Raw genomic sequence first — 22,323 nt, 5'->3', positions numbered from 1 at the left:
GGGAGAGGGTGCCTCTCTTGTTTTGGGCTCAGCGTCATCCACTGAGACAAGGAGTTGTGCAGATGGGGAGATGCCCGTCTGAAGTATGTGGGACCATCTCTCTGGAGACGCTGCCCAGCCACCCGGTGTAAGGTTTTCTGCACTTCTCGTGACTGGGGCACCTGACCCCCAGGAGCAACCCGCAGAATGCCCCCGAACCATCATGAGCAGGCTGTGGGTGACAAAGAGATACACAGTGGCATCTAATGAACTGCTGACTTCCACCATAGTGGAGAGAGAAGCCTGAACGAGCAGCTTCCCACTCCTCATTAGTTTAGTTCCTTTGAAAGCAAAGCGGGAGTCAATACAATCCTAGCCGATAACCGACCTTGGCGCAGGAAGAAGCTGAGAAAAACACTCGGACGCTGGCAGCCGTGAGCCTGGGATTACGTTTACGTTCACAACCCTACTTAACAATTTCACTACAAGTTTTTGCTGAAGACCTCAGATCAGGGGCGCCTGAGTGGCTCAGTCGGTGGGGTGTCCAAATCTTGATTTCAGCTCGGGTCACGATCTCACGGTTCCTGGGTTGGAGCCCCGCGTCGGGCTCTGTGCCGACAGCTCGGAGCCTGGAGCCCGCTTCGGATTCTGTGTCTCCTTCTCTCTCTCTCTCTCTCTGCCCCTCCCCCTGCTCGTACTGTGTTTCTCTCTCTCAAAAATAAATAAATAAATAAATACATACATACATACATAAAAAAAAATTTAAAAAAAGAAGCTGTGCTCCCCTTTGAATGGCTAAGTTGTAGCTGGTTTAATTTTATTTTTACCACAAACGTGGCTTATTTTGTTCCCACATGTCTTTACCCTCTGTTTGGCCGCAGGACACCGGTCGCCCCTAACCACGTTACCTAATTTGGAACTATTCTGATGGTCTTTGAACCCTGGGCATCCGGTGGGAGTTTCTTCAGCTTGACTTAAAAGAAGTTTACGCGGTATTGACGAAGGTGGACTTTGGAGCCAGGAAGACTCAAGTTTGAATCTGGGTCTGTTCCTTACCGGCCACGTGCCCAGGATAACTGTTTAACCTCCCCAAGCCTGAGTTCTTCAGACGGTTGCCATGGGGATCAAATATACATACAGCGTCTGATGCATGTGTGCAGCAGGCACAAATTAGCGTCTAGAATTCACAAAGACCCTCTGCGAATCCCGTAAGAAAAAGGCAAACAGCCTAACACGTAAAGCAGGCAAAGGATATGATCTGACAATTCACCGAAAAGGAAATCCAAATGGTGAATAAGCAAACATATAAAATGCACACACTTAGTCATGATCAAGGAACTAATGAAAATAATGAGACACCCATAAATGCAACAAGAATTTTAAAAGTCTAACGACAGTGTGGGTGGCAACCAGAAGCAACGGGACCGCGGCTTGTGAGAGGGAAACTGTTTTAAGCACGTTGGAGAGCAAATTTCGCAATATCGTAAAAGTGGGAAATGCGGATGCCCTACAATGCAGCGAGTTTACTTTCGAATAGAAGTTCCAGGAGAGGTCTTTGATAATGGTCACTGAAGCGTTTTTTTAAGTAGGGAAAACTGCTAACAGCCTGAAAGTCTATTAATAGATCAAAGGATAAATATATTTTGGTACGTTTGTATTATATAATAGGAACATATTACAGCTGCGGAGATTGTGAAAGCTGTCAACAGAATTACATCTGTAGACATCAACCCACACGTAACTAAAAAATACAATACTGCGTGACAACAAAATAATTTTAGAAGTAATTTAAAATACACACATAACTAAATATATATTTAGAAAACCTGGGGGGCGCCTGGGGGGCTCAGTCGGTCAAGCATCTGACTCCTGATGTTGGTTCAGGTCATGATCTGAGGGTTGTGAGATCAAGCCCCGTGTCAGGCTCTGCACTGAGTGTGGAGTCTGCTTGGCATTCTCTCTCTTTCTCTGCCCCACCCCTACCTCAAAAGAAATGAAACAAAACAACAACCACAAAAAATCACAGATGGGAAGGGTACACATTAAGTGCATTAGAAATTGGCGCGTACAAGAAAGAGAGGAGAGGAATGCCGGGGAAGAGAACTTCAGCAAAATAGCTTAAATACTTTACCCTTTTAAGAGTGCAGAAGTAACTACGACTCGTTATTAACACTGTTTATGCAGGGGTTGGTTCATAGACGTTCACCTTATTAGGATCATGCACATTTTCTGAGGTTTTTTTGGGGGTGATCTTGGCCTCATCTTTTTCTCATTGGGTTGGCCCCTTGTGGGCTCAGTTAGCCCGGTGCCTCCCACACCAGGGGAGAGTTGTCTCTGCCACTTCCAGCTCAGATAAAGCTCCACACTGCAGGTGCGGAGTCTGCGTGAGGGGCCACTGGCTGTCACCAGGAAGTTCATCCAGAGAATGAGCTGCGACTCACGAGAGCCAGGAAAGGGCTGGAGCCGATGGAGAAATTCCTCTCCCTTTCTTCGCCCTGAGCTGCCTTTCCCCCCCCACCTCACTGCCCATCCAGAGACATTCCAGCTGAGTGTCTCTCCTCAATCTCTTCACAGTCCACGTGGCCATAGAATACCTCGTCAGCTTGCATTTGCCTCCTGCCCTCTTCCCCTTATTTTCACTGCCCTGGGGGTGTACCAGCCTTCAGCCTTGTCTCAGGCTCTGTTCTAAGAAATCTAGGCTGAGACATTTTTTTTAATGTTTATTTATTTTTGGGGGGGGTGGTGCAGAGAGAGAGAGGGAGATACAGAATTGGAAGCAGGCTCCAGGCTCCAAGCTGTCAGCACAGAGCTTGACGCGAGGCTCCAAATCACGAGCTGTGAGATCATGACCTGAGCTGAAGTCAGGTGCTCAATCTACTGAGCCACCGAGGCGCCCCTCTTTTTTGGTACTTTTTTGTATTTCAAAAACAATACAGTGCAAGGAGCATAGTAAGTGCCCGACGCACAATGTCTGCTATTGTTAATACTGCCCCAGCCAAATTATAATCAGATCCTGTACGTCTCGGAGCTGTGACACTGGAAGGAATCGCATATTATTGGGTGTGGAGGAGACCGGAGCTCCTATTTAGTTACTGTTCAGTCCAGTCTATAAAGCTGATGTTCAGGATTGGAACTGGGGATGTTGCTTAGACTGGTAGGCTAGCGAGTGCCTGAGCTGAGAAACAGAAGTCAAAGTCCAACAGTCCCCAGGTTTTGGTGTCTCCATCTCAATCACTTTCCCAACGGCTCCCTTTCCCACTGGGAGTCTGAGCACTTTTTGAGCACGCAACGGCGGGCACTTACTCTCCGCTGTGGTTTAGGTTGTCATAGCGCAGGAAGAGGCCCGCGTAGACGGTCTCAGTCAGCAGCGCGTAGATGGCAATCATAATCAGCAGCACGGCCAGCTTCAGGACAGAGTTCAGGCGGAGGAAAACCGCACAGGTCACCATGGCCAACACCCCAGTGAAGACGAAGTACTGGGAAGAGAGAGAGGGGAGGTGGTCAGACTCAACAGGAATGTGGGAGGCTCGCTCTCCTCGGCATGGGTGCTCGGGGCGGTGGGGGGCGGGGTGTCTCCTGATACAGATGGCCGCTGAGCACCTCCAGTTGGAGACCTCAGGCTGCCCTCCTGTTCAACAAGCCTCCAAGAGAACTCATCAGTGCCTTACCACCACCTCCCAAGCCTCTGTTCCGTGGTGTTTGGGGACCATTTACACCAGCCCTAGGCCAGAATGCTCGGTCTCTTCTCTGCTGCCTTTCTCCCCCCCCCACCCCCCATGTTCCACAGCCGGGCCACCCCCAGTCTGCAGACTCCACTCCCTTCATAGAGCTCACATCCATGCAGTCTCCCCTTCTGAGCTCTTTCCGTTCTGGTTCTGGAACGGTTTCGGCAGCTCTGTCTCCTCGCGGGCCTCGACCCTCACTGAACACACGCTGGCTTTCTCTCTCCAGAATCTCTAACACACGCCTCATCACCCCACTCCTCGCCTTGAAGGCCTTCCCTGGCCCACCATTCCCTCAAATGGTGTTCTCCTTGCTGAGTGGGAAGCTCACAAGGCCATGACGGATCAGATCTCCCTTCACTTTCCAAACCCAACGTAGGCTTCGGCCTCACAGTCTCCTTGCAACTCCCACAGCTGTTTCCGGACCCTCCTGGGCCCCCGCTTTGCACCCCACAACTTCTAGCTCAAAGCTCATTCCCGTGACTTAGCCTCGCTTCTCTGACAAGTGTGAGCTCAGGTGTCCTTGCCCCTGAGAAGCCTTGGTGCACATCTCCAGGTGCCCTGGAAACGGTCTTGTTCCTCCACAGCACCCCCCGCCCCCCGCCCCACACCCAGGATAAGGTCTATCTCCTTATGTTACAAGTAGCTGTTTAAAAGGCCAGTCTGGCACCACTCAAGCTAGAACACCGAGTGGCCCCCACGGGTCAGTCTGCCCAGGCAGATTTCAGCCTTCCGGAGGACGCTCCCCGGAAGCCTATTTCCCTTACAGAAGCAGCTCATTGTATCATTTTGGATGAACAGGTTCAGATTCTGACTATCCAGTGGGAAAAAAGAATAAAACCGGCATCATCAAGGGCCACTTGATGGCCGTACTTGGATCTTTCCACACTTTTTCTCTTGCAATTTTCAACGTAACTGGCCAGGATGGGCATCGTAATTCCCATTTCGCAGGTGAAGAGACTGAAGCTCAGAGAGCTCACGTAAATCGCTTGAATTCTCACAACTGGCAAATGGCACCCGGGACACCCGGATGCATCTGTGCACGTCCCCGTGACTCCAGTGGACACACAGAGCTTGAGAATTCCTCAAAATCCATTCTAGCCCTGTTATGCATGGCTCTGTGTAGCAAGTGGAGGTCTCCTCTCTCCTGTTATAGACAGAGACCACTTCTGTATGGGCAGAGGAGACCAGCAAGAATTTCTAGAATCTCCGAATAACTACAGAACAGGTTTATTGAGGTCCTAAGCCAAACTGACCCATTAATGTACACAGTCAACAGTGATATCAAGCGAGACCCCACTGAGGGCAAAGGCCCCGTGCTATTATGATGCATGGGGTAGACTCAGGAATAAATAAGGCAGTGTTCCGACAGATCCCCATGTCTGGAGCGGCCTTCGCTTTTGTCTTTCTTAGTAAAGCCAGTTGTGTCCTTGTCTCAAATGGATGATGTGTTTTCCTCCCCTCTCTAAGATCTTCCCTTGGCAAGATTTTCGGGTAACTCATCTTGATGTCTCCGTGCCATCAATTTACCAAATAGAGAGGAAAGATGAATAGGTCCGAGGCATCCTGTTTCATCATTACCTGCATCATGATGAAGAGCTGTGCACAGTTTTAGCAGTGCAAATTATGAATCATGTATTAAATCAAAGCTGTCAAAATGACTGTGCCCTTGAGAAAAACTTTATGAGGGCACAACAGTCAAGTTAAAAAAGCGTAAAGAGGATTTATGGAGTGGCTATTGCAATCAGGGCATGGGTGTTGGGCGCTGGGGATTCCAAGGTGAGTGAGAGATGGCCTGGACCACATCTTGTGGTCTAAGATGTGAGGCCGACGTGGAGACACCAGTGACAATGTGCCATGGAAAGTGCTCTGCCAGCAACGTGATCACGTGTGATGGAGCACAGGGGCAGAAGGCATACACGTTTGGAGAAGGATTTGTGGGGCAGGCAGATCTGAACTGGATCTGAAGGATGGATAGGATTCACACGATGGAAAATGGAAAGGGAAGAACATTCTATGAAGATAGAATGACGTGAACTCAGGAGTGCCAAAGACCAAATCTATAGAACTCCTGGTTAAAAGTCAAAAAGTCGCATAATAAATCATAAGGGGAGCCAGGAACATAGGCAGGCAGATCAATTTCAAATGAATTGCCCGCCTCCTTTCTCTGCCAAGACGTCTGAAATTATCAGAGTTAAATACAGTCCCATATCTGCACGAAGGGTTGATGGATCTTTCTTTTTGTGGTCTCAACCAACCGGGTTAGTGCTCTCTCTCCAGTTCTACCACCTCCCCCCAGTCCACCGAAACAAACCACCCTGCTCACTGCCTTGCACAGTTTAGGGAACTTTCCGCCCTAAAGTATAAAGCTGAACCTCATGGTGATGCTGTAAACCGCAGGATCATCAAAGGAAAGAGGCCCCTGGATAAATAACATCAGGAGATTCTCCTCTGTCTCTTTCGTAGCTTGAATGAATAGTGGGAGTGGGACCCGGAAATGGAGAGGAACAGGAAGCTACCGAAGTATTAGGACTTCGTGAAAATCTCTCTTTCAGCTGGGTCTGGACCCATAAATTTCCTGTTTCCAATAACGTGGGAAGATGCCGGACCTAACACAGTTACTCAGTTTCTGTCAAATGATAGTCTCTGTGCTCTTTAAGTCACTCCAGGAACTCAGAAGCCCCATAGTCTTTAGAATGCCCCCCACAGGGGACCCGAGTAACATAAAGGGTTCATAGGTGGGGCAGGGCAGAGACCGTTGGCAAAGCCACGTTGCAAAAACTCTCATGTGGACCGCTGAGAAGTCTGCCCTATAGTCCGCAGTCCACAAGGAACCACGGATGGGTTTCAGGTTTGCGATGGATTCAGTAGATCTAGGAAAAAACTGTGATGTGGGTAAGTACAGGATGGAATGTAATGAATGGAGAAAAGCTGAAGGTTTAAAAGAAATTTTTTTTTTTTTTACATTTACTTATTTTTTGAGAGACATAGAGGGAGCACAAGTTGGGGAGAGGCAGAGAGAGAGGGAGACCCAGAATCTGAAGCAGATTCCAGGCTCCGAGCTGTCAGCCCAGAGCCCGACGAGGGGCTCAGACTCACAAGCCGTGAGATCATGACCCGAGCCGAAGTCGGACGCTTAACCGACTGAGCCACCCAGGTGCCCCAAAGGCTGAAGGTTTAAAGACAAGTTTAGGGACCTACCCAACAGACGAAGCAAGAGCTGTGTCTAGCTTCATGTGAAGGTGAGGAGAGAGGGGAGTCGGAACTGGTGCTAAGCATTCCAGGAGGGATTAGTCTATTAACTAAGAGAAAAAAAAAAACAACTACAGAATGAGGGATGGGGAAAGGGAATGCGTTCAGTTTTAGGCTTCTCAAGCTTTAGGTATCGAGGGTGGTTCAGTAAAGACAGCTCGTGGCCACCGCAGGTGTGAGGCTGGGGTTCGGAAGACAGATGGGGCTGGAGACGTGCAGCTGACATCGTTCAGCTGACCCCATAGCTGTGGAGACCACCCAAGCAGAACATGAAAAGGAAAGACAGAAGACACAGAGACTAAAATGTAGAGATTCCCATATTTGAGGGGCTGTGGAGGAAGAGAAACTGAGAACATTGATTAGGGATTGTTGGGGGTGTCAGAGAACAACGAGGAGACAGGAGTGTAAAAGCACAGAACCCAAAGAACAAAAATATCCATAGATGGGGCGCCTGGGTGGCTCAGTCGGTTGAGCAGCGGACTTTGGCTCAGGTCATGATCTCGTGGTTCGTGAGTTTGAGCCCCACATCGGGGTCTTTGCTATCAGCACAGAGCCTGCTTTGGATCCTCTGTCCCATCTCTCTCTGCCCCTCCCTTGCTCAAAAGCATGCACACTTTCTCTCTCTCTCTGTCAAAAGTGAAAATAAGCATTAAAAATAATCTCGATAGACGAAGATTTTCAGAGGAACATTTCAAAGGCAAGATATAGAAAAATGTCTTCCAAATAACTGTGGAAAGCAGGACATAAAATTTTGTATGCGCTATAATCACAGCAATGCAAAATATGGACACAGATAGGACATGGCTTTGGAGTGGATTATTTCCATCTAGTCCTTTAATTTGATCATAACATCCAATATCAAATGAGGCAATGGGTCGAATGCACTGTTTTGCAGTGAGTCCTTGTATTCCCAAGAAGTCTGTATCCCAATATAGTCATGGGGTTCTCTGCTTCTTCCTAGTTTTTTTTAAGCTTATTTATTTATTATTATTTTTTTTTTGAGAGAGAGAGAGAGAGAGAGAGAGAGAGAGAGAGAGCAGGAGCACGGGAGGGGCAGAGAGAGGGAGAGAAAGAATCCTCAGCAGGCTCCATGCTGGTAGCACGTAAGCCAGATGTGGGTCTCGATCCCACAAACTGTGACATCATGACCTGAGCAAAAACAAGAGCCAGAGACCCCCAACCGACTGAGCCACCCGGGTGGCCCTGCTTCTTCCTAGGTTTTAATGATGAAAAATAATAACACCAGGATTTGCATGAGTAGTGTTAGGGATGGGCCAGTTTCCAGCGACCTCTGATAAAGAAAACACACAAGCTGTGCACTCTAAGGGGAAAAAGAGACCCAATAATGACACATCAGTTTTGACCAGGAAAATAAAAAGATTGCTGCAGTGGGCACTAGGCACTGGTCCCCAAGTTAGGAAATACAGATCAGAGGCATTTTGATAGTGAGGCTGAAACGTGGGTAGGAGAAGAGAGACAAACCAGGAGCATGTGCAGATGTGAGGCAGCCTGGGTCCTGATGTTAGACGAACACTAGGTAAGAGGGGCAGGGGGCGGGGCTCAGGTGGGGGTGCAGATGCCTATACATCAGGGGTAAGTTGGTAGAAGGTGGAAATAATAATTATAACCGGCCACTCGCTGGGCGGGCACGAATGCTGTGTAAGGTCCTTTATGAATGCCTGCTTCTGAGTAATTGAGACTTTCTTCTTTCAGATAATACACGGACTTGGGAAATTACAAATTACAAATTCCTTCCAAGTGTATGCGGAAAAAAATCGGAGTCCTACATCATGGCCAAGGGTCAAGGGAAGCAAAATCTGATGAAGTTTGCGGGAAACAAGCATTTTGCCAGCTAAATGCTGGCAACTCGTTGCTCTGCGCTCATTCCTCTACACTTGCAGAATGAGGACCTACAAGCCACCAAGAATTGTGGCAGGCTGGAAGACACCATGCTAACGCCAGGACGTTGTCATAAAGTATCATAAATGACCTCAGCAACGGGTGCGTATTGTCCTCCTAGAAGAGGGGGGGGAAGACTATCACACAGCAAGAACGTGAAGGAGGCCTTGAACACCGACCCACGGAAGTCACCCAAGCTGGGCTGCGTCCATTTGGTTGCTGTGGCATTAGGAACTCAGAACAAGAGGGGCAGATAGCCGGCGGACCATTTTCAGAAGTCACTGCCGTTCAAAGAAAGAATCCAGACTTTCCGATTCACGCAAAACCGGATTCTCAACTCTAACTCTTCGTACAAGCAGCAGAGTGAAGGGCACGGAGGCCAAGGCTGGAGGCTGCTCTGTTTCGTCCCGAGCCTCCCCTCCCCACCATCGAACAGTGACGGTGTTAGGAACCTGGGGTCACCACGAGCGTGGGTGGGGATATAACCAACCCGATGTTCCCCGCCGTTTACTAGGTTGTGTGTGGCAGAGGAAAGGGGCGTTTTGTGTATGTTGGGTGCTCTGGTACAATCTTCCTGTGCTTTGGCTTATTCTAGATCCCGATTTCCATGGTTGACCTTTTTTTCCCCCCATACGGGGGGAAGAAAGGTTAAGTGTTGTCTAGTTCATTACAGTGATTAGCTTAGGTATGTCAAAGAAATACCACAAGGAGATGCAACGTTTATGACTGACTTGTGTTGAGGGCAGATGGACTCTTCTAGAAATTTCCTAGAAGCATCTACATTCTCAGTCAATACTTTCACCTTGAAATCTTTCCTGGAAAGGCACGTCTATATTAATGATGCCTACAAATAATGACTATCCCAGGAAAGCTATGAGGCAAACTCTAATCACAGAGCAGGCACAGTAGCTATTTCTTATGGAAAGGCACTACTAGAAAATATTTTTGGAAATACAGGATGATGCTACATGCTTGTCTTGTCTCTGCTTCTTTGAGGACCGAGCCGAGACCCTTGTAAATGACCATCACAACCCATTTTTTTTTAGTATATGTGCTGCCGAAGCGAGCACAACCCATTTTTGAAAAACGTCAAGAACGCAGTCTCTCTCTGTGTTTTGATTCCTAAACGGCGACGTCTCGCCGGATCACCCATCTCAGTGACTTCCAGAAATTAAATGTGCTCCCAAAGGACGGCAATTTGACATTGTTAAACATACATCTAGGAAGTGTATGCGGTCAGCTGAGAACAACAGGCAGGGAGGAACATGGTGGGATTGTTGGAATAAAGTGTGTGCCCTCCAAGGCCCCTCCCTGGGCGTGGGCAGCAAGCGCAGGGTCTGGAAGGATCTGGCTCCCTGAGAACGGTGCCACACAAGGTGGTCACCATCTTGTACCCAGGGGGTGAGGCCAGAAGAGCAGCATTATGAAAGGGAAGCAGGCTATGAGAAGATGGCCTGTTCAAGTGTTTAGTCACACATCGGGCGCATAACCATGTAGATGATCTCATGTTTGGAGCACAAAGCCTTGTGCATTTAAAAAAATATGTTATGGCCCTTAACTGCCACTTGGGCAGGCTCTGTTTTCCCCGAGTTACCAAAGACGTCAAGAAAGAAAGAAACTAGCATTTAATGAGTGTTTTGGGGCGTCTGGGTGGCTCAGTCAGTTAAGCGTCTGACTCTTGATCTCAGCTCCGGTCATGATCTCACTGTTCATGAGGTCGAGTATTTTCTGTGTGTTTGCTCTATCTGTCACCCAAACAATCTCATGGCATAGGTATCATCAATAATCTCCTTATACAGTTGAGAAAACGAAAGCTCAGAGAACCTATGTGACTTGTCCAAGGCCACACGGCAAGTCAATGTCAGAAGAGTCCTCGCTCATCTGAGGTCACCACGCAGCCTCTGGCGTCCTCACCTGTTCTGTTTCCCATGTTCCGTTACTGCCCTTGAAGATCTGAAATCTAAGCTTTGGTGAACTGGGGCTGGTTGGTTTCTGGATCACGCTGTGCTTTTTATGGCTTTTTGGCTCTTTGTGGGGAAAGGCAGGTCTAAAAATTGATTATCATTTGGGAAAAAAAAAATCTCCTTTACGGATTTAGGCATAATACAAAACTGGCTCAGGGCAGAAACAAAACGGGCTTGTAGAACATCCCCCCTGTTCAACTTAGAAAGAGTCCTGAAGTTATAGTGAAGCCATCTAACATTCATTCTTCGTTCGGATGTTTTGGGGGCCCTACCACTGCAAAAGCATGGGAAAACCTAATTTCATCCTGAACAGCAGCTGGGGAATTTTAGACCACACTCAACAAAGTTCCCTCCGAAACCACTTGGGGTTCCGACTCCTACCCGCGGAATTGACCAGAGAAATGAAGGCACTAGTTTTTATAGCCACTTTTGGAATTTAAAAAATCTGCTTCTTTGCTTGTTCACGGATTCCCTTTTCTTTTGATCGTTTCTCTTCCTCTTTTAAAAAAAAATTTTTTTTAATGTTTATTTTTGACAGAGAGAGAGGCAGAGCATCAGTGGGGGGCAGGGTGGGGGCGGGGGAGAGAGAGGGAGACCCAGAATCCGAAGCAGGCTCCAGGCTCTGAGCTGTCAGCACAGAGCCTGACACGGGGCTCGAACTCACAGACCGCGAGATCATGACCGGATCCGAAGTCGGACGCTTGACTGACTGAGCCACCCAGGGGCCCCTCTCTTCCTCTTTTTTGACTCCTGGTTTTTTTCTCCCTCTCCTCTTCCTTTTTCAGTCTCCCCTTTCTTCTCTCACCTTCATCATGACAGCTGACATTTTAATGAGCAAAGACACGGATAATTCCACCCCTAAGCAAGACTGGCCCTTAGAACCCTTTAAAATGTTAGCAAGCTCTGACTGCTTTTGCATAGTCGACTCTTTATTCAAATGTGTCAGTGCATACAATAAAGGGGGTCTTTATTGTATGCAATAAAGGTCTTTATTGCAGGTCTTTCCTTGGATCCTGCCAAGAACCCCAGGCAACGTTTGTGGGAACTCTATTCCTTTTACAAACCTGTGCCTCGTCCCTCCCCCCAGCCTACTTCTCAAATCATCCTGAGAATGCAGCTTTCTTCGCTAGCATTTACTGCGTCTTCGTTCATTTTCAGGAACTGGCCAACTCCAGTTCAAGGCTGCATGATGCTTACTACCATCCATTACAACAGCCTCTTATTTTTACATCACATCACCCAGTTCCTTACACGCTTTGGGACCGAGGGACCGAGTATTGTTTCTCACGGGGTGAGGCAGAGAGGTCAGGTGAAGAAACCAAAGCTCAGGGAGGTGAAGTAAGTGATTTGCCTGGGGACGCACACGTGGGGGAGCCATGAGGGGGGTGCTGCGTGTGGATTAAGCCTTTTCCCAGGTCTGTACGTCTCGTTCTCGTTGGGTAGACAAATCCTTAGGTAGAGCACCACAGCCATGTATCTACCAAGATGGCAACCGGTTGGTCAAATCGGGTTGTTGGTGGTAGATGTGATGGAAAGAGTCCAGCTCCCCGTCCTTTGGGCCAGTGGGTGTCCTGCGTCTGAGGGGATGCCAGGAGTCAGCAAACTTTGTCTGCCAACGGCCAGACAGGATATATTTTGGCCATCGCAGCTACTCAACTCTGCCAGCTGCACTATGAAAGCAGCCGGGGGCCATCAGTAAAATGGGTGTGGCTAAGCCCCAATCAAACTTTACTTACACAACAGGTGGCGGTTCGTCTTTGGCCAGAGGCCACAGTTTGCTGACTCCTGAGCAAGATGATCCTTTGGTTGTGGGAGGAAAGTACTGAGATGCTCATTTACTTTAACTCATTTTTTTTAGACATTTTTAGTTTTTGGATACGGTCCCCAGTGTACACGACACATTAGCACAGCGAGAGGGGACTGTCACGTACAGGTAAACATATACTGGGGTGGCGGGCTCGAAACCTCTTCCACAGGAAATAATACGTACATCACGGCTGATGTTTACTGAGCAGATACTATGTGCCTGGTGTTCCTCTAGACGCTTTACAGGAATTAATTCACTGGCCCCTCACAACCACCCTTGAGGGAGGTACGACTTTCATCCCCGCTTTGTAGATAAGAAAACTGAGGCCCAGAGGTGATGCTACACCATCCAAAAGCCACTTTCTTAGGACCGGCAACCCCACGTGTGCTGTGGTCCTGAGTGCGGGAGCCTGGGTGTGGGGTCAAGGGCAGACACTGTCGTAGAGGGACGCGGAAGCCTAGACGAATAGCTCGCGTCCCATGACACGCTGGGAGCTCGGCATCTGCTAACCCACCTACGGAGGCACCACGAGAACACGACATTCCCACCAGAGGCGTGTGAGGAAGGTATTATTTCTCCCACTCTACAGACAAGGACGCTGAGGTTCAGAGAGAGTAAGAACTGATTCCCGATTCCACTGGCAGAAAGCACGGGGGGCTCAGTGGGGTGCGCTGTCCAGCTTTGCCTGGCTCTACGCATCTGACTGTCGGCCAACTTCCTGCCTCTTGGGCCACCCCTCCTGCCCTCCAAACCGAGACGTTCTCGGGGAGCTGGTATCCCACAGAGTCCACGAAATCTGTGCTCCCGTCACTACTTGGTGGGAAGAGGTCCCCCCAACGAGAGCTAGCCCCATCCTGCCCTGGACTTCCTTAAGAAATGCCTACTGCCTCCCTAGGGACCGAGCCTGGCTCCAGAAGCATGAGGTCAAGAACAAGCCAGGTATGGTCTGAACGGCAGTCCCAAGTCTTGATAACTGAATTAAGAAGAGGACAGAAAAGAAGAAGGAAGGAGAGAAGGGGGGGAAGGATGGAAGGTAGGCAGGAGTGGCACGGAGCAAGTCACTCTCCAGGACCTTGTTGCATTCTCTGTGAAACGGAGGGCACTCCTGCCGGTGCCCGTTTCAGCTTGAGGATTTCATGCTGCATTTAATGCTGCACATCAAATAGACGGTCTACACCTTGTGCGGCGCATGAGGCTTTCTCTCCCTTTCAGAGCGTTTCAAACACCGATTTCTCACACCTAGCTGAGACAGAGAGCCTTTCCTCCACCCAGATATTGGCAGGGTCTTACAGAACTAAAGTCTGCCTGGTCCTCGGGGTGTGAGGATGGGCGGGGTCTGCCGGGACATCCCAGCCGTCCTCTCTCTTGACCCAGAGCTTCCGTTCCCAAATGTAAAGGTCTGGGCCGTGGCTAACACAGCCTAAAACTGTCCTTTGCCCCAATGCTGCAGGTTTGATCCCCGAGGTCCAGAGCCAGACCAGTGGCTCTGTGATCAAGGGAAGGTCAGACTTACATAATGATGGTGGATATCTGTTGGGACATGTCCTGACCCCGTGTCCTGCAGTTTGCCTTTAGTGGTGGTTTCCTGTGTTTGCGATTTACTAGCTTCCTTCCTTCCGTTTCTTCCTCTCCTCCTTTCCTTCCTTCCTTCTTTCCTTCATCCCTCCTTTTCCCCTCCCTCCCTCCCTTCTGTCTCTTCCTCCCTTCCTTCCTTCCTCCCTTCTTTCCTTCCTTCCTTCCACTTCTTTCCTTTTCCTCTCCCTCCCCCTTCCTTCTTTCCTCCTTTTCCCCTCCCTCTGTCCCTGCCTTCCTTCATTCTGTCTATTCCTCCCCTCCCTCCCTCCCCCTCCTTTCCTCCCTTCCTTCCCCTTCTTTCCTTCCTTCCTTCCCCTTCCTCTCTTCTTCCCTTTCTTCCTCCTTTTCCCCTTCTCTCCCCTCCTCCCTCCCTTCCCCTTCCTTCCTTCCTTCCTTCCTTCCTTCCTTCCTTCCTTCCCCCCTTCTTCAGTGCAGCAAACACCATCTGAGCCATAACTCTGCAGCCTGCCTACGCCGGAAGAAGCAGCAGCACATTCTGTGGTAGGATTTTGAGATGAGCAGGGGAAATGAGTGGGGGAGGGGGAGAAAAAGGGGGAAGAGGAAAATGGATAGAGATAAAGGTGAAGAAGGAAGAAAGGAGGAAGAAGAAGAAGGGAGACTAGGGAAAGGCCAGAAGTGGGAGCAGGGAAGAGGCAGGGGAGAGAAGGAAAGGCAGAGAAGGGGAAGGAGGGGGGGGCAGAAAGAGGAGACGGGTCTCTGGAGCACTTTCTAAGACCCTTCAGCCAGCCCTGCTTGTGTGGAGCTGGTGGAGGAGACTCCTAGGCCAAGTCTCGCCAAGGGGAGCTCGAGAATAAATACCTCTGGGCAGGAGCAGATATCTGTAAACACAGCTGAGGAATTGAAAGTCAGGTTCTTCAAGGGTATCGACTTGTCAAAATCACACCACAGCTGCGGATTAAAAAAAAAAGAACAACAACAAGAAAACAAAACAAAACAAACAAAAAAAACAACAACACAGGAACAACAAAGTCAGCGTGAGTGCCGGGAACCAAGGATTGTGTGCCGTCACGGTGTCATTCCAGAATGGAGGTGCCAGCTGGGATCTCCTCGTTCATTTTAGAGAAGGCCCTGGCTCAGAAAAAGCATTTGCAAGCCAGCCAGGAAGCCGGGTCGAGACAGGTCTGCTGGCCCCGTCACGTAGGGTCACTGAGGTGTGTTTGCGGGGCTCCGAACAGAGCCAGACAGCAGGAGGCAAGGTCTGAGGTACGCTCGCAGCCGGTCCCCTCATCAAAAGCTGGGAGGATTTCAGGGATCTGAGGGGCACATTTTCCAGAAAGACTCTTGGCATGGGGCGGTGGGCGTTCCCTAAGCCGGCACCTGCTGCAGATTTTGTGGTGCTCAGGAAAGAATGGCTACCATTGGCCAAATGCCTCCTCTGTGCCACACACGTTGGACAAAAATGCCTCACAAGCACCTTGTGATGTAGCTACCATTTTTATCCCCAGTTTACGATCGAAAACCATGAAACTCTGAGAAGTAAAGTAACTTGTCCAGGATCCCCAAGCTGGTAAGTGATAGAGCTGAGATTTGATCGCACGTCTATCTGACTCCAAAGCCTCTGAACCTCCTACTGCATTGCTGTGGCCCCGGTAGCCGAGAGAGAGTCCTGACCTACAGCCACCGGAGTTATTTCCAAATCCTGCACCCCAGAAACACCTGACTCGTCAAGACTCGAGATCCTGGCTACACCTCCACAGGCCACGATCAACGGTCCTAAGCGTTTCCATTTTCAACTGCAATAATCTATAAAATATTCATGACATGATGAGTTAGTTAGAGTATGGTTTTTCTCTTTCTTTATCCCATAGACTCCTTTACTACGAGGCCAACCACAGAACTTGAGAATCTCCACAGACGCTAAGTAACTATCGGGCCACCCTGGGCAATGAATTTCAAGCAGTATAAGCCTCAGACTCACAGGCTGACAGTTGTGGGAGTGCACAGTTTGGGTCCCTGAACACGTGGAGACCTTCCCTCAGGCCCAAAGGGCCCAGTGATGGGTTCGGCCACAAGATGATGCCTCAACTAGCCCCTCTCAACCTGTCAAGTTCATAACCTGGAATCGGATAAATCACTCCCCAAATCTAGACTCACTAAGTCACGGACAACACGGACTGTTCGTAGATACACAGAAAATGCTATCGCTGTCATGTTACCACTCTAGAGAGAAAATGAAATCATTAAAACATGGACCACCAAATTAGAAACAATGAGAAATATGGCAGCTGGAGAGTCATCTGAGTTCAATATGTCACAACCAATATGAACTCTTAGGAAGTCATAGGCAAGGTCTCAACCTTCCCGAAATGCAGTTTCTTTATCCATTACATGGGAACAGTAATACCTACCTGCAGCACACAGTAGGTGCTCCAGAAAGGACAGCTATTTTATTTCCATCCCCCCCCCCCCCCACTCCCAGAGATACAATTTAGCATTTGAGAATGAGCATGAGTCATGGAGTCAGACAGACCTTATTTGCAAGTTATTTCATGTCTCTGAGCCTCAGTTTCCTCAGCCATAAAGTGGGGATAATGAGACTTACCTCACGGGGTTCATGTGAGGATTAAGTAAGAAAAACGCATACAGCTTCTCCTTCAGTGCATGGCACATAGCAGGTAGGTACTTAATTAAAGGTAACTCTTATTTATGATTATAAATGATTGGCCATTGACAATACAGAAACTGAAGGGTGCTTGAGCTCCTTTGGAGCAAATAACCTCCCCCACTGGGAAGAAGACAGTTTGCCACCAGTAAAATGCACAGTTCTGACAGGAGTCCCATCTCTGTTCTCTGTCCCTAAGCTTGGGGCTGGACCAGGCACATGACGGTAAGTGGTCCCAAGGAAGGCAATGCAAAACTGCAGGCTCCATAAACTCTTCATTCCTGACTGCACACTAGAAGCCAGAGGGTTGCTGGGTTTGGAATGCTTACGATATTCAAGATGGCGCCCAGGAAGTTAATCAAGATGGATGCAAAGATGATGACGTTCCGGGCTAAGTAGGTCTCGTTAATCCAACAGCAAGTTTTCCGGAGGACGAGAGGCAAACACTTGTAATCTTCTGCCGTGGTGATGAGGACCAGAGCCGAGTGCAGCATGATCAGGATGGAAAACTGGATGGCCATTGGCATCACCCTGCGGGGAAACCCAGAATGTTGGGTCATGTGGCATCAGTTGTCTGATCCCCACTCACTGGACAATATGGGTAATCACATCCACGAGTGCCCTTCCCTGCCCCTGGCACCCAGTAATTCTCTAAGGCTCTGTTTGTTTAAGAAAAAGACCATCAGCAAGAGACCTTTTTATTACATCCGTCTCTAGAATATCCCCTTTAGTGAGAAACTTCGGAACGACCATCGGATATTTGGCTTGATTTATTGTTTCTGCTTTTTTTTTTTTTTTTTTGCTTCTTTTATCATTCATCTTTCTCACTATGCGACTGCTGCCAAGGCAACACATTACTGGAATTTTATCTCAACACCCCGGCTGTGGGAGGGACCCACATGCCCTTTCCCCTTCAGGGTGGGCTTTATGAAACACTTTCCCTCTTGGTCTACTCTGTTGCCATGAACTGAAACCCAGCACCTGTCTGCTCGGTTGGTAGTGATTACCAAGTTTCACACGGAACGTACTATGTGCTGCTTGGGACATACCGCGTACAAACTGAACTATAGGTAAGGAGAACTCATCCTTGCCCGAGGTTTCAACATCGCTCCCAAGTATCCGTCTCGAGCTTCAAGGTCTCACCAAAGCTCTGTTCCCTGGTAGCCCCTATCTATTGGACACCTCCTTTAGCTTATCTCCACTCCTTGGAATGGACTTACGAAGTCTTTTGATCTCTCTTTTAGATGAAGATTTAAGGCTCGGAGAAAAGCAACTTCCCCGGGGTCACCGAGTTTACTGTTGGAGCTAGGATTTAAAGTCCACTATGCCATTCTAATCACTTAGGTGAGTGACTGATCTCCCACATTTGCGGTCATCTTTTTTTTGCTTCTGTGGTTTCATCTACGTATTCATTCGACAAGCGTCTTCCCAGGCACAGTGGCATGCATCATGGGGCACCGGGACCCAAGACACATCTTCCTCATCCTCTAGGAGATCGTCATCTGAAGGGGAATATGGACATACAAACGATGAACTATTGAATAATATGCTATGATCTCTGAAGGATTTTGAGCAACCATCATTTAGAAAATAGGAAATGCAATCCCGCGAGGCTTCACAAAAGAGGTGACATTTGGCTCAGGCCTTGAGAGGGTTTGGGGGAGGGGAAGTAGAGAGCACGAGAAGAGCATCAGAAGAAGAGCGACCAGTGTGTTTAGAACCTCCACTGACTCAGTAGTGGTGAGGCTGTTGGGCCGGAGTGTAAGGGGTTTCATAAATGCTGTGTAGAAAGCTCCACGTGGAGGCCATGCACGGACGTTCCGGAAGCTTGATCAGGAAGGACGTGGTCAGGTCTGTGTATCCGAAGGACAACCATGGTGGGCAGTGGGGGATGGAGCGAAGAGGAGAGAAAGTGTTTAGCAGAGGTTTAAGTAGTTGGGACCTACTTAGGGTCCTTAAGTAGTTGGGACCTACTTAAGTAGTTGGGACCTACTCCTGAGTTACCAGGAGAGGGACATAAGGTAGCCGCACTGATAACTGGGAGAGTCAGGGAAAGACGTGGAGGTAGTCTCAGCGTTTTGTATGTGTGTGCAGGGCGCGTGTGGAAGAGGGGCGTCGTCAAGGATAGCACTCATGCTTTTACCGTCTTAACTGGTAAATGCAGGAAGAGAAGCTGGCCGGTAGAGGAGAAGGATAAGGAATTTGATTTGGGCCAGCTGAATTTTTGGTGCTTGGGGATCATCTGGCCAGAGATATGCAGAAGGTTAGGCAGTCAGAGGGGGCGGCTGTGGAACTCTGGGTCTGGAGTGAAAAGGTGGCGGCTGAAGAACTGAGAAGGAAGGCTTTGCCCAAGGAGGGTGAGAGGTAAGGGGACCGCAGACGAAGCCACAGAAGAAGCTGAGGGGCCGGAAGAGGAGAAGGCAGCAAAGGGAATTTAGGAAGTGTAGTCGAACGCGCAGGAGGAAAGGACGCATAGCACCAGGGGAGGCAGGGGAGGAAACATTTGTAAGGTGGGGGAGTAACCAAGCCTCGCAAACCCCCGTGCCTGCTGAAGCATCACCAAGGCTGGAGAGTGACTCTCCCGCCCCGGCCCCCAGCTTTCATTGTGGGAGGTTTTATGTTTTCCCTTTTTAAAAAAATACTGGCACAGTTTTGATTTTATGGATCACCTTGACGGGAAATCTCTGCAGGAGTTCTAGATGAGAACAGAAGGTCTGTGCAGCAGTGGGTTCCCAGAGGGCTCTGGGCAGACGGGAAGCTTCCCCCCAGACAGGCTGGGGAAAACACTGCTGAACGGCATACCATCATACTGGGGGCCCCAGGAGAGGCGAATGAAGGAAGCTGCAGGTGGAATGCTTTGTCAGACAGTCCCCGGAGAAGAGGGGCCGACTTCGAGGCCCGTGCATCTCAACAACGCGAGGCAGCCACTGAGAATGCGAATGCCTTGTTTCAGAGCGCGAGGCAGAAGCAAAGCTTGCAGAGGCCACTTTCAGAGCTGCTCAGAGGGAGCCTCATCTCTCGGGTGGCCCTCGCTGCCATCCAGACACAGTCTGTGGCCCTCCAGGCCGCAAGGGGCCGCGACGGCTGCCCTGGGCTCCCTCTCTCACCTCTCTGCCCTCCAGTGGCAACACTTGGCCACATGCCCTGAGGACTGTGCTGCTTCTACGTCTGTGCTCTCTCCTGGGGGAATGTCTTGTTTGGCCTTCAAAGCTCAGCTTTTCTCTGGATTCTTCCTTGACACCTAGTATAGAGCTGAGCACACACAGCGTGCTCAATAAACGCTCAATGACGTCTGCTTTTGTGGGGAGAGCAGGGGCTGTTCCTCCCCTCACCGCCTTTGATAGGGAAAAGGATTCTCCCCCACTCCCTAGCCCCTCTATCTCCTTGCCTCCGGGAGGAGTCTATTAGCCTGATCAGAGCCTGTCTGGGGTATTCAGTGGACCTGGTCCTTCTTGGAAGGCAGGGCCACTGTTAAGTTCGATGTTTATATGAAGTTCAGCTGCTGGCCCTCTCCTCCTCCTAGATCCACTACGCTGCTTGGGAAGCCAGAGGCATGACCTTCCCTAGGAGAAGAGGCCTGGCCATCTCTTCCTGAGCAGAAGCTCACGTGCCCCCAGGAATTTACCAACAGGCAACTGCCCAATTCCTTTGGCACTGGGGCAGGGGGGCGTATGTGCCTTGTATAGGTCTTTCTGGGGATCGCAGCAGTGAGACCCCACACTGGTGTGGGAGGGTAGAGTCGGGGAGACAGGTGGAAATCCAGGAGGTCCAGAATGGACATCATGTAGTCTCATGACTTTCACATCCTGTTTTCCAGCCTTCACCATGGGTTTGCACAGACAAAGCAAGCATTTGCTTGGACATTTACAAAACGGGTGCTTTGTTGCCCATTTAGCTATTGTGCTTTGGGGTCCGCTTTTGGTGGGGTGTTTCGGGATGCTGGAGCGCCGCGCGTGGGATTTGCACACAGAACCCACTTGAAGCCCTAACATGATTTTAAGTGATCGGCCTTCCCTTCTGGGTTTACTGAAACGAAGGAAAGGGCAGTGCTAGTGACGGACTTCTTACGTTTCCCCAAATTTGTATATTGAACCCTAATGCCCAATTGACGGTATCTGGAGGTGGGGCCTTTGGGGGGTGATCAGCTCATGAGGCCGGAGGCCTCACAAATGGGGCCAGTGCCCTCATAAAAGAGGCCCCCCGAGAGCTCCCCGGCCCCCTCCTCCACGTGAGGACACACGTACAAACCAGGAGGAAGGCTCTCGCCGGACACTGAGTTGGCCAGTGCCTCGATCTTGGACTTCCAGGCTCCACGACTGAGAAATAAAGTTCTGTTATTCATAAGCCCGCAGTCTGGAGTACGTTGTTACAGGAGCCCGAACAAGCCAAAACAGGAGGGACAAGGCAGGCGTGTGGGTTAGTGAGCGGCAAGAGGGAACAAAATCTTGTGTGTTTGAACCGATGGCTCCAAAGCCTAACCAGGGACACAGCCTCGGGCAAGGTAACTAACTCTTCTGTGCATCCCTGTGAATCTGCAAAACCAGAATTGTTAAGCGCGCCTCTTAAAGGCGGCTCTGAGGTTAAAAGTCATAAAGCAGTATGCTTCGCACGTAATACGAACTCAGAGAAACATCAGTTCTCTATTCACAGTGAAATCCAGAAGACCGAAGGCGTTTTAAAGATCTACGGGAAGAGTATTAATTACGAGATGCAGGGCGCTGGCGCTGCGTATAAAATTCCTCTAAGAATCCCTGCAGCCGCTCTCCGGCGTTCATTTCTTTTCTGCGCACACAAACATCAGAACAACGATTTGTAGTTTTCAGATCTAATTACAGAGCTACTCGGGCATCCAGGGTTTCTGAATTCGCTTTGCATTGTTGCTGGACGTAAGAGGCAAGGAAACCTTTCATTTCTGAAATCGAGTCTGAAAAAAATGACAAAGGATCTGCAAACAGCTCTATCCAAATCATTTGTGGATATGAAGTTCTAACTGTTCTCAGCAGTCTGTCTTTAAAGCAGAGTCTGGGCTGGTAGCATGACCGGATGTTTGCTGGGTGGGGGTGGGGGGGCAAGGATCAATGCGGATGGGTGAATAGCCTTAGCAGCTTGTGGTACAGTAGGAACAGGAAATTGGATCATACCCCAAAATGACATTTGAATCACCCTTCAAAATCTGCAAAGAGCGTATGAGTCCAATAGTACATTTGAGCCTCATAGCAACCCTGAGAGGTAGGTATTCTTAGCCACTTCGACAGATGAAAATGTTACGGCTCAGGAAAGGGAAGGAAACCAGAATTTAGCAAAATGGATACAGTTCTTTTAATTCTCATGGCAACCTTGAGAAGTTGGCATTGTTATTCCCATTTTAAAGATGAGAAAACTGAGGCTCCAGAGAGATCGAGTACATACACACAGCTAGTAAGATGCACAGAAAATAATAAGATCCAGTGCCTGTCTTTCTTTCTTTCTTTCTTTCTTTCTTTCTTTCTTTCTTTCTTTCTT

The 22,323-nt window shown here is 49.3% G+C and overlaps 1 protein-coding gene across 1 annotated transcript in view; it reads right to left on the bottom strand.

The window, feature by feature from the left end:
• ADCY8 (adenylate cyclase 8) overlaps positions 1 to 22,323 on the bottom strand; it is a 126,902-nt gene that overhangs the window by 35,284 nt on the left and 69,295 nt on the right. The window contains exons 8-10 of the mRNA XM_049632907.1: positions 17,151 to 17,352; positions 15,018 to 15,107; positions 3,283 to 3,455 (exon numbers count right to left, since the gene is read on the bottom strand). Of these exons, the coding sequence (XP_049488864.1) occupies positions 3,283 to 3,455; positions 15,018 to 15,107; positions 17,151 to 17,352 (465 nt within the window). The remainder of the gene's footprint in view (positions 1 to 3,282; positions 3,456 to 15,017; positions 15,108 to 17,150; positions 17,353 to 22,323) is intronic.

This window comes from Panthera uncia, chromosome F2 (assembly GCF_023721935.1).
Source record: "Panthera uncia isolate 11264 chromosome F2, Puncia_PCG_1.0, whole genome shotgun sequence".
In the NCBI taxonomy this organism is placed as follows: Eukaryota; Metazoa; Chordata; class Mammalia; order Carnivora; family Felidae; genus Panthera; species Panthera uncia.
Note: the sequence above shows the minus strand (reverse complement) of the source record. Positions and strands in the feature narration are given on the sequence as shown.